Source organism: Rhinatrema bivittatum, chromosome 7 (assembly GCF_901001135.1).
Source record: "Rhinatrema bivittatum chromosome 7, aRhiBiv1.1, whole genome shotgun sequence".
In the NCBI taxonomy this organism is placed as follows: Eukaryota; Metazoa; Chordata; class Amphibia; order Gymnophiona; family Rhinatrematidae; genus Rhinatrema; species Rhinatrema bivittatum.
Genome location: NC_042621.1, coordinates 138,753,552 through 138,766,302, shown reverse-complemented (window position 1 = coordinate 138,766,302; position 12,751 = coordinate 138,753,552). Strand labels below are relative to the sequence as shown.

The 12,751-nt window shown below is 46.0% G+C and overlaps 1 protein-coding gene across 3 annotated transcripts in view; it reads right to left on the bottom strand.

Annotated features, from left to right (window-relative positions):
* SLC38A7 (solute carrier family 38 member 7) overlaps positions 1–12,485 on the bottom strand; it is a 54,044-nt gene extending 41,559 nt beyond the window's left edge. The window contains exons 1-4 of one of the 3 annotated variants that reach the window (XM_029609238.1): positions 12,318–12,485; positions 10,777–11,287; positions 9,052–9,250; positions 3,976–4,120 (exon numbers count right to left, since the gene is read on the bottom strand). In XM_029609238.1, coding sequence (XP_029465098.1) covers positions 3,976–4,120; positions 9,052–9,250; positions 10,777–11,031 — 599 coding nt within the window. In that variant the 5' untranslated portion in view covers positions 11,032–11,287; positions 12,318–12,485. Of the gene's footprint in view, positions 1–3,975; positions 4,121–9,051; positions 9,251–10,776; positions 11,288–12,242 lie in introns of all 3 variants that reach the window. The other 2 variants (XM_029609241.1, XM_029609239.1) reach the window with 2 other exon arrangements.
* Positions 12,486–12,751: the final 266 nt, after the last annotated feature.

Here is a 12,751-nt window from a genome sequence, read left to right as displayed (position 1 = left end):
TCACTTGTATCAACCAATCATCCAGATATGGGTGTACCAGGATACCTTCCTTCCAGAGAGCTGCTGCCACCACCACCACCACCACTTTTGTGAATAAGCGCGACACTGTCACCAATCCAAAGGGTAGAGCCTGGAAATGGAAATGCTCTCCCAGGACCATAAGTCTCAAAAACCTCCAGTGCTTGCCCTAAATGGGGATATGAAGATAAGCTTCTGTCAAGTCCAGCAAAGTCAGAAACTCCCCTTTGCGCACTGCCGCTATGATGGTGCACAAGGTCTCCATCTAAAATCGTGGCACCCGGTGGGCAGCATTGACCTTCTGCAGATCTAGAATGGGGCGAAAAATGCCTTCCTTCTTTGGAACCACAATGTATATGGAATATCGAGCGTGCCCCCTCTTTTGAGGGGGCCAGAGTATCCCGCACCACCTCCCACCTGCTCCGGGAGATGCAGCAAGAGGCCACAAAGGCGTCCCTGAGCGGATGAGAAAATTGTAAGGCGTAGCCATCTCTCACTACCTCCAGGAACCACCGGTCTGAAGTGATTTTGGTCCACACCTCGTAAAAAAGGGACAACCATCCTCCAATGGCCATCCTTTATTGCCCCCCTTGTTTCTGACGCCCTCCTTGAGAGGCACCTTCCCTCTGGGGTCTGCGCTAGTGCCGAAAAGCTGCCAGAACTTTGCTTCTGCGTCACTGGTCCAGAACTTCTGCCTGCACGAAATCTAACTTCCCGAAAGCGAGCTTGCATTGGAAATGACTTCTTAGGGGCCTTCCTGTCCTCCGGTAATGTATTACTCTTTGGCGCTCCCAACTGCTTCATGAGCTGCTCCAGGTCCTCCCCCCAAAGAGCAGCTTCCCTTTGAAAGGGAGATTCGACAGTTGTGCCTTAAACTACTCATCCACTGACCAATTCGCAGCCAAAAGAAGCCTCTGCACCGCCACAGCCAAGACCATACTTCTGGCGGAAGCCCGGATCATGTCGTACAGAGCATCGGCCACATAGACCACTCCTGCCTCCAAGCGGGCCGCCTGCACTGATTCAGCCACCGTCGCCAACCACTTGTCATTGCCTTCTGCACCCAGCACAAACAGGCTCTCTGCATTAAATGTCCGCACACCGTGGCATGAAGACTTAAAACCGAAACCTCAAACAGCCTTTTGAGCAGAATCTCTAACTTCCTGTCCTGAACATTCTTTAGGGCTGCCGCCCCGGTCACAGGGATAGTCATCTTCTTCGTGACCGCTGACATGGCTGCATCCACTTTGGGAATTCTCCAGGACTCCAAAACCTGCTCTGGCGAGGGGTATAGCTTCACCATAGCTCTCGCTACCTCCCGAGGCAAGCCTGAAGACTCCCACTCCCGATCTACCATCTTCTTCACCGTCTTTGGCAACATAAAGGTCTTAGGGGGTCTCCTTAATCCCTCCAGGACCAGAATCACCCCTTCGTTATCAGAGTCCTCCTAGGTGACCTTAATCCCCCAGCTCCTCAATCAGCTGGAGAATTAAGGGACCTAGCTCTTCCTTGCGGAATAGGCAGACCACCCATGGGTCGTCACCTTCTGCAATCAGCACCTCAGCTGGATCCTGCATGAGATCCCCTAATGCATCCACCGGATTCTGGACCAGATCCTGAATTGGATCTCCCAAGGCATCAGCAGGGTCCTTGTCCAGATCCACTGGATCCTCTGGCCCCCGATACAGATCATCCATTCTGTCTGACGAATCTTCCTCCTCCATGGCCCACCTGAACCCAGCGAATGCAGGATCCTTCCTGATTCCACCAACATTTAGCATTCTTGCCCAACCAGGACTTCCTGGGGCAGGATCTCTTGGACACCAACTCCTTCCTGGCTAGATAACCCTTGTGGAGGAGCAGCACAAAATCCATAGAAAAAGACTCCCCTTCCCCCGCTACCAGCAGGGTTCTTTTCCACCGGGAACAGGGTGGGAGGGGAGTCCCAAGGACCTGAAATGGTCAACAGAGCTTCAGCATGTGCTGTCAAAATGGCCATCGGCTCCTCCAAACCCCCCCCCCCCCACACACACACACACACCCCAGGGCTTTCAGAACCGGCCCAGCTGCCTTCTCATTTCTGCACCACCAGAGGTCCGGTCGAGGTCCTACCCCCCCTCTCCGAGGCACAATTGCAGCAAAACACAGCCTAATTGAGGCGAGCCCGACTCAACCTGCAGCTGTGACAAACTTTGATGCGCTGCGCGGGAATCGGCATGTCGGCACTGTCAGGCCTAAAAATAACCCCTGCTGATGAAAACGCTCCTGCCTTTGTCCGGTGCTGAAATTCAGCACTCACCCAGCCCCGACAACGGCAGGCAATTCGGCCCGCTCCCTCTGCCTGCCTCCCAACAGGAAACAAAGTCTTACCCGTTCCTCCACACTGCTCAATGCTGCAGCTTTCTTTTTCCCTGCTGCAAACTTTTTTTTTTTTTTTTTAAAGAAACAGCACATCACAGGAAAAGAAAAGAAAGTACTTTCCTGCTTCTGGAGGCTACTGAGGAGCCAGGTACACCAAGGGAGATAAGGACACAGATGGGGTGAGGGAACCAGGGCCCCTGGCTATCAATCCCCCTGCCAAGGAGAGCAAAGTTCGGCAGGGGTCACCAACTCCTTACTCCCCCACACACACACACTCGCCCTGCTCCTCCAGAGGGATGGCCCTTGAAGGAACCTAATACCTCGAGGAGCTGAATCCTCTTCTTCAAATCCTAACTTTTTAGATCTCCAGACTGCAGGTTTGCACCTCTGCCATCTGCTGGAGACAGAGAAATACTGAGGGACTACAGGTGGCACTCTCGGTTATGCAAAAGTGCCTCAAAAGTTTTGTTCTCTGCTTCCATCTGCTGGTGGGGATGCATAAACCCACTTGTCTGGACTGATCTGGGGTACGAACAGGAAGTGTAATTATCAGAGTGGAACTTTAAGTCATATGTTCACAGAAAGCCATAAACTTTGGGCATACTGGAGGTTCATTCTAGCCATCTTAGATCAAATGATGGCTTGTTCTGTTGACCGACATGGCAAAATGACATACTGCATCTACTTCTGTGTGACAGTTCATTAAGGTTGCCTTCCGGTAAATTTCTTAGTTTATCTCTTATATTAACCAAGAAAGTTATTCTCTCCAGTTGGAATAGTGATGAAATATCTATTTTTCGAGCCTACAAAGCAGAAATATGCAATGATGGAACAAATGAGATAACATGACCTTCAGGGAAAGAAAAGTTTGTCACTTCAAGGTTATTTCCAATTATGGGAATGGTTGACAAACAGAAGTTCAAAGTACCTGGGATTTATACTGTCCAGTTTCTATTTTTTGATTGAGGGTGTGAGTGTGAGGAATGTTTGATGTGCCTGAGGGTATATAGGGTCTTGTGTATTAAAATGGGGTACACAGGTGGTGTACTAAATGTATAAAGAGAGGCAAAAATGAAGATGCGAGTTCATAGCTTTTCAGCTCATTGTTTAACATGTTTTTATGTATTTCTGTAATATATTGTACGTGTTTGTGAAGCTAATTTTTTTCTCACATTAATAAAAACATGTTTAAAAAAAAGAGTGCTAATGGAGAATGCCAAAGGGCTTCAGGATATAGCAAGTCATGGGGGAGGGGTTAGAATAAAATATCATCTATACCTCTAACAGGGCTTTTATTTGAAGTCAGACACTTTACAGCTGCTGGTGCAGGAGCTTTTAATATTGCCCCCGCAGATAGTTCCACAGTTAGGAACCATGTAAAGGAAGGGGAAAATTTAGCTCAGATGTTGAGAAGTTAAGATTTCTGCCCTTCTCAGAATTACCCTGGTGTCTGACTAGACAGAACTTTAGTTTAATATCACACCTAGTGAGGACTGTCACCCTCCACTCTTTGACTAAAATAGTACCACCAACTGACACAGCTGTGGAAATGAGCCAGTCAGTCTTTGCCACCACTTCTACAGTTACCCCAGGTACCTGGCATATTTCTGGAAGCCGATCTCCTTGGGGATGGAGAGTGGAAGGATCAACAGGAAGGCGGTGACACTGATGGTGAATTTCCGGTCTGTGTACCAGTGGCTGCTTTCAGAAACCCCTCCATCTTGCACAAAGGCACCAATTACTGGATGGAAAATGTGTACAGATACAGAGCAAGCACAAGAAAGTGCAGAGAAAGGGACACACACACACCATACAGAGACAGACAAGAGAGAAAGCAAGAAAGCAAAGAAGACAAGACACCAGAACAGCATAATTAGAACACAGAAATCATGTAATGTCCTACAGTCAACAAGTAATTCTGCACTATCAGACAGTGCACTGCATAAATCTATCCCACCACAAGGAGGCAGCAGTCACCCTCTCGGAGTATTGCTCAGAAGTTCTCATATGGAAGACAACAAGTAGGTGGTATAAGGGAGGATAATAACCTGATCCAGAGCTTACTCTGAAAAATCAACAACCCTCACAAATGTTTGAGACTGAATGGGATTATACATTTTCCCTGCGCAGTCAATTTTCCAAGAATCATCTCCATTTCATGTGACTCATAAGGGCAGAAACATATCCGGGGAGAGCTAGAATTCTAGCTTACTGCTATCAGTTCTAGTAGTTCTCCACACCACTATGGAATCCTCAGGTATTTTCTCCCCCACACAGGTGGCAATCCAACAAAATTTCATATCTCATGAGATTTCCAGCACCACCTCTATGTAACCTAGAATTCTGTGTCCCATGCTCCGCCAGACAAGATACTAATGCAGTATCACACTATAAAAAATGAGATGAGGGCAATTAATAACTTCTTACTAACAGAAGAGCAAACAAAAAAAATTATATATACATTCAGATGTATATGTATGTATGTATAGGGCCAGCATACTATCTCAATGTTAAATTCCCACCTTAGGTCATCTGTTCCCTGAATCGCTCAGGGCTGGGGGTGCTGTGAAGGCAGTGCTTACAGCCTCTAGGGCAGGGAAAAATCTACATGTTGTGCAATGGTGACACCTAGTGGCCATATTTAGGCCCATAACTTGCAGGGTTTTGGAAGTAGCCCTAATGCTTGGCTCCCAGCTGAGGACTAGAAGCAAGCTGGGAGGGGATTTCATAAAGGGGAAAATAATCCCTAGATAGTTGTTAATGAAGACTCACAATGGCAGATCCCAGCACTGATTCCAAAAGAGATGGAAGAGCAGAAGGAGCAGGAGGAAATATATATATATATATATAACGACTCTGTTTCAATTTCCACAGCAGAAACACCATCAGAAGGAAGGCTACTACCAGGGAAAAAGTGGAACCAGCACAGATTCACAAAAGAATTATTTAGTGTGGTGTAAAGCAGTATAAATGCTCCAAGTTGTGCTTTTTTGAAACTCCATCTCCATCTCCTGAAGAAGCCCTTTAGGTGAAACAAAGGACCCTTTGTTGAGAGGAGTCATTTAAATCTGTGCCGTTATGGCATTCAAGAACTCAAAGATTCATTATTTATCAAGAGTCGCTACTCACAATCTTCAGCCCTCATAGGACAACACTGCTTGTGTGGATTTAAGCAACATCAAGAAGTTTTTAGTCCTGCAGCAGACCACTGATTGCTTGAAGGACTATAATTTTGTGATCTGCCAATGGTTTAGATATAAAGATTTGTTTGCTAAAAAAAATTTTTTAATAATTAATAAAGGCTACTTTCAGCTTTTAATATTTCTTGCACTGTGCTGTAGCATAACAACTGTTTTTTGTAATAAAACATTTTTTGTACGTTAAGTTCTAAATTTGCTTAATTCAATTTGTTTAAGTTAAAGTATGTACATAAGTGTTCTTGTTTTTGGTGACACACACATATATATATATATATATCCAACATTGATCTGGATTGGATGTAACCACCTCCTATAGACACAGGATTGGTGGGATGCAAATTATGTCAACTGAGTCTCGACGCATAGGAATATTCCCTGGTGATTAAGGAAGTTCAGTGAGTTCATTAACAAAACATGTGCTAGAACAATACCCATTTCATAGCCGGATACAAAGTTTTAACCAAGGACATGTTTCATAGTTCTTGTGTCCAAGGTTCTCCTCTCAGAGTCCCTTTTCTCATTCGACTCAGAGAAAAGGGATTCTGGAATTTGTTGCCAGAGGAATTTGTTGCCAGAGGATGTGGTTAGTGCAGTTAGTATAGCGGTGTTTAAAAAAGGATTGGATAAGTTCTTGGAGGAGAAGTCCATTACCTGCTATTAAGTTCACTTCGAGAATAGCCACTGCCATTAGCAATGGTAACATGGAATAGACTTAGTTTTTGGGTACTTGCCAGGTTCTTATGGCCTGGATTGGCCACTGTTAGAAACAGGATGCTGGGCTTGATGGACCCTTGGTCTGACCCAGTATGGCATGTTCTTTTCAGGGACTATGGCATGGATGTTCTGGTCAATGACAGCCTATGAGAGATACTAATATGATTAGCCTGGTGCCTCAGTGGCTGTGCTCTGCCACGCAAAGGACCTGGATTCAGTTACCGAGTCAGGCTTCTGCTTCCCAGGTTGGCCGGGATTGGGGATGCTGTGGAGGCAGCACTCACAGCTCCTGTGTGCACGGAGTCTCAACTGTTGCTCAGAAGTGACACCTAGTGGTCAGACTTAGGTTCCATATTAGCTGGGTTCCAGAGGAGTTGTAGTTTGTGACCTCTAGCTTAGGACTGTCACTATGATAACAAGCCCGAGTTGGGAGGGGGATATAAAAACTGAGAAAAGAACCCTCTTGTAGTTGAACATATATAAACACAGCAACATAAAATAATACAGCAGATAAGAACCCATCTAATTTGCCCAATTTCATTCTTGGTGCTGTGCTAACGACCCCAGTTGATCTCTTGTTCTACTTCACTTCTCTGCAGATAGGGATCTCTGTGCTCATTTTATGCTTTCTTGAATTTAGACACCAATTCTTTTCTCCAACACCTTCACTGGGAGGCCATTCCATGCTTCACCACCCTTTCTGGGAAGACATATTCTGATGTTACTCCCCGAGTCTACTCCTTTGAAGCCTCATACCATGATCTAAATTAATCTTTCCTCTGAAAAGGTTTATTACTTTATGCATTAGTTATACCTTTGAAGTATCTGAATATCTCTATCATATCTCCCATCTCTCCTCCCCCCCTGGCTATATTTATTCAGGACTAAGTCTCGTCTGATATGGCTTTTCGTGCAGACTCTGTAGCCTCTCTCTGGACTGCCTCGAGCCTATCTTTATCCTTTTGCAGTTACAGCCTCACCAACACCTGGGCAGAGGCATTAACATTTCTCTTCTTCTCTGACCAGTCTTAGTCAAGTTTATCTAGCTAGTGCTGAGTATTGGAAAGAGCCAGATAAACTTTAGCCACATCCCTGGAACCCCCTTCTCCGCTCTGCTATAACCTATCTTCTCGACGGAGGGGGAAATTTAAAACTCAGGGTTTATCCAGGTAAATTTGAAAAGTTTGAATACTGACCTGAGCCTCTGAAACAAAAACTCAGGCTTTTCTCCCCCTCTTTATTTATTTATTTTGGTAGCACTTCAAATGAGATGAGAGTATCCAGTTAGGAGCACCATGGTTATAGCGCTGCTATTTGTGCTGAACTGACCTTCCTGCAACTGAAGGAGCTTTCTCACACACAGTGCCCAGAGCTGTTCCTTCCTCAATCTCTGCTGCACTCCAGAGCAAGAGCCCAACTGCAGCTCCCCTTACACTTTCACAGCTTAACCGGAAGACCCACCAGCTTGGGCCTTTCAAACCTACTGTTGATTAAATCCAGCAGATCCAGGAAAGGCTGAAGCCTGCAAGTCTATGACTTAGTTTCCTATATTGGGTAGCCACTTCACCCAGGCCAACACAAACAAGCTCATCCAGTTCTGCTTTTGCCCCAGTGCATGCAGGGAGATGCAGTCTTTATGCAAATCTAAACTGGAACTCAGTGCATACCAGGAGACAACTGCTGGCAGGGAGGCCAGGCCCCGCCAAGAAGAGAAGACCCAGCAAGGCCACCAGGTAAGGAAGGGAGAGGGGGAATGAGAGGGAAAGAAAAGGAAGAAAGGGGTAAGTGAGAAGGGAGAAGGGAGGGGAAAGGAGTTAATGAAATGAGGTGAGTGAATAGAGGAGAGGGATGAGAGCGGGAAGGGCGGAGCAGGGGTGAGATGGGAGTGAATGAGTGGAGGAAAGGGGAGTGTATGGGAAGAGAGTGAATGAGGGATGAATAAATGGAGGAGAGGGGTGTGAATGAATGGGAAGGGAGTGAATTAAAGGGATGAATGTGAGAAAGGTACAGAGGACAGCAGAGTGTGTGGGAAGGGAACGAATGAGAAAGGTGAGTGAATGACCACCTGCTGAAGACCAGCGATACTCTAGGATAGCATAGGAGAGAGATTGGCAGGTGAAACGGTAAATCGAGTGAGTGAGATTTTTGACAGTCTGAAGAAATGGAAAATACTAGAGGGTTCCAGGCTGATGGGGAGAACGCTATAGACTAACTGGCTCTTAATTTCCCAGAAATATCAAAATGATCCCCATTGGCTAGTAACTTTCCAATTAAATGTCATAGGGAACAACCTGACAAGGATAAGATAAACAGATTCCTTCCCCTACTGTCACATGAAGACCAGCTGCATCTATGCAAGGTGGCCCATAGACAGCCAGAGGTAGCAGCCTCAGCCAAGAATCAAACAGAAGGATACAGCTCAGCAGCAGAAAGCAGTGTACTCTTAAAGTCTACCCGTAGGATGCAACTATAACCGAGCTGATCGGGGAAGACAGGGAGCCATTTCAGTCCAAGATACCCTGACACCTCTCCTATCCTACCTCATCTCCTGAAGACTGTCCCATATCCAAAGCATGGAGTGACTGGGCACCCCAAGGAATAACTGGGTACAGCTTGGCACTGCCTCATGGAGTGACTGCACCACTCTCTTCAGCACTGCAGCATGAAGGCCCTCTGACCAAGGTACCCTTTAACCCAAAACCCAAGGCTGACAGAGGGATGGGCTGAGCTGGGAGCAGACATATAGCCCAGTACTTACGCTTCTCCTGCTGATCGCCGATGATAATGAGGAAGGCGATGCAAGTGCCAAAGGTGTACACGGTGATGGCAACCTCACAGATTACACCAGCAATCTTGCCGCACACCGTCCATACCACCTCCTGATACGTCCGCTCATTGCTAGCCTGAGAGCAGTAGGCGAGGATGACCAAGCCGGAGATGATAAAGACCAGCATGCACTAAAGTAAGGAGACAGCCATAAGTTACCTTCAGACTGCTGCTATGGAAAACTACCGTGATGTTGCAGGCAGATAACAGCGATATCATCAGCAGGAATACATTACATTTGAAGAGAAAAAGATCTGCTCATGCAAATCTATTTCACAATAAGCACTGAGGGAAAGGAAGCAAAAGCATCTGGCAAAGTTATGCTGTACCTGAATACCGTGGTCCCTGAGGTATGATCTGTTCTATTCATGGGTTCTCTTGAGCTGCGAAAACAGCTCATTGCTTCCAGATCCCAGATGTGAACTTATTTTGGAACAACGGTATATAAAACTCCAAAATAAATAAATAAACAAACAAACATGCAAACACGGGTAAAATGTATTACTTTCCGTTCCAGTATTTATGTTATCTGAGATTTCCTTTATGAATTTCCAGTACAGAACTGTACGTTTGCTCCCTAGAGACAATGGTAACATCTCAAGAGTCCCCAATGATGTCTAAAGTCTTAAACCGCATGGTCCTTCTAGACTCAGAACATTCATTGCTAACTAATCCCTAACTTCTGTTTATTCATCTTCTTTTGCTGGAGTGTGAATTATCTACAAACTTTACTGGAGACTTCTTGCCAATATATGTGACAGCAATTTTTAGATTTAAGTGACTTTACTCTTTTAGTAAAAAGTCTGTTGGAACAGGAAATTCTCCCGAGGCAGTTATTCACACCAAACACTGGCATCAGGTTGGTATCCCAGGCCAGTGGTTCTGTTTTCTCATAGATTTTTCTACTATTTTTGTTTTGTAGAAATAAAAGATTGTTAACGGGAACCGATTATAACAAGAGCTTTAGTGCTGCTGTAAACAGCGTAGCTGCACACATTTATCTGAGATTATACTCAAATCATATTTATAAAAGTAGCTTTTAATGCGACTTTTGAGCTGTGAATAGTTTTTTTGTATTTTTTGAAGCATTGCGTTGATTGTTTGGCGTCAGCACTGAGATCGGCCCAAGATTTGTAGATCTTAACACTGCAAGCTGCACTGGAGTCAAAAGTGGGAAAGAACAGGAAGGCGCAGCAAGAATGACTGGAGGGGGCTGGCTGCATTGAGAAGCACCTCCTGATCTGTAGCAGATGGAGAAGATTGGACACACACAGCTCTGAACAGCTATGGGAGAGGAGAAAGACTGGAGATCACAGCTCAGGAGGTGAAGTTTGGGTGGGGGTGGGTGGATTCATAAGAAAGCAGTGGTCTGATCTGAGTTGGTAGGGAGAAGGTGAACACACCTGGCCTTTGTGCAGTTTAATTAAGGATTTGTCATTCTGGCTTCACTCCCTGTTCTTTGCACAGAAAAAAAAAATACTCCAATTAAATGTGGGTTACAGCTGTAGCCCTTTCCCTGCAAGAAGCAAATTCAAATTGACTAATCCAGAACTGAATGCTGCATCAACTAATTCAGGATAGAAGGGTTTGCTTGTGAAAAATAGTACAACGGTATCAGATTCCCTCCCCTGTGGCACACATAATAATAATCCCTCACCATCTGCAGAGCCATGCCTGCCACCACTCCTCCTGCAGTGCTGAATGCTGCTGGGAAGTTGAGCAATCCAGCGCCAAGGGCTGCGTTCACCACGATAAAGACAGCACCGATGGTGGAAGTGGCGGCCCGTGGCACGCTGCCCTTCAACTCCGTGTCCACACTGGGGCTCTGCAAGAGCCTGGCTCGCTCCCCAGCATCTGGGCACCAATCCCAGTCTCCTTGGTCGCTATTGATGGCTATGTTGTTGTGGAACATTTTCGGACACTGTCCTGGGACAATGACACCACTATTACTTCACAATTGGTCCTTCACAGTCATCTCATAAAGGAGTCCTGCTCACACCAAACATCACCCATTCTATTACAGCCACTGAGAGGGAAACAAAGGTCAGCTAAACACCACAAGAGCTTCTGGGGCTTAGTATCCAGTTAAAGACCTGTAAGGCTCCATTCCACCGAGTCAGTCTTGTTAGGGTTCTCTTGGTACAATGATTGGCTTATATCCTCTATTCCTGAGGGGGGAAAAAAAAGGTGAAAATAAGAAACACAAAGGGAGAGAAGGCAGAGGTACAATGAGAGATACAGTCTAGGGCAAGCCCAAAGATTTACTCAAGCAAGGATATCAGAGCTCAGGAGCAACCTCCAATCTCATGAGTCTAAGCCAGAAGGGACCTGTTATTTTAGAGGGAGTGAGGAGAGTTTGCAGCCATCTCCGAACACCTCTTGGTAACCCAGAAGAGAAATAAAAGACAGTTCTTTCAGTCACTACATTTTTTTTTTGTTCTAAGCGCAGTCTGTGGTTAGGTTCTGATGTGGAAACAGGTCAAAGGCCAGAGATTTTCTAAAGCTGAAATGGAAGCTTGGAAAGGAAATCCAATCATTTTTGCTGGCTTTCAAAAGCAAGAATTGTCAGGGAAGATCAGAAAACCAACTAAATATGTAGCATGTATTATTTAGATAGACTGCACTTAACAAAAATCATGTGTATTTCCATTCAAAGGGGAACTGTATGTTGAAAACTGGAAGAAAGTTACCCTGCACCTAAGATCGAATATCCTTTTAATTAAGTTTTATAACCAAGCTGTCACAGTGGCTTAATGTGAAGAGGGCTTTCTGCTGCATCTAGGTTAGACGCTTGAGTCAACAGCAGGGTTCAGGATTGATCACCTCAGAAATCCATTCAGTCCCATCGCTTACAATACAGGGCGGGGGTATTCCATTCTCTAGTCATCTATAATCAATGCAAAAAGCAATCGCTCCTCCGTCCTCAGCACTTGTCACAGCCTGGTTAGGACCTGCGGATAGGGTTCATTTTCCCCTCATCAGGCCCGGTACGGACGGCAGCAGCGTGACTCCTTTGTGCAGCATCAGAGCGCTCTCCGCCCTACCCTCCTGCCACCCCGGCGGGAACCCCGCGGCCACTTAGCCTGCAGCCCAGCTGGCACCCGTCCACCTCCGTGCTCTTACCCCTAGCATCCAATCCACCCGGAGCCGGCTTCTCTCCTGATGTTCAGACTCCCCCCAGCCCCGGCTCTGTCTTACCTCCTACCTGACAGCTTCGGCCTCAATCTCAGCGAGCGCACATGACCGCTGGCACATGACCCGCCGCTCCATGGCAAATGAACCGCGAACAGGACGGCGGGAGTTGTAGTTTTTGTTCTCTCTCTGCACTGAAAAAGGGGTTCATAGACAACCAGCCGGAAGCTGCGTTTCCTTTCACTTTGTGGCGGGCATTCGACCACACCTAATAGGAGGTGGTTGTGCTTAACTGGATTTTTGTTTTCCTTTACAACTCTCCATGAGGACAGTTTTGGGTTTGTTTGCTTTTTTTGCTGGTTTAATTCTGCTTTGATGACAATGGTCATTACATTATGGTGTCTCCAATTGAGGCAGGTGATAAGGTGTTAACTCCATCTTATCCAGAGGCAAAGGACCATACTTAACCCTGCCCTTGGATTTTACGCAGAAAGCTAGAA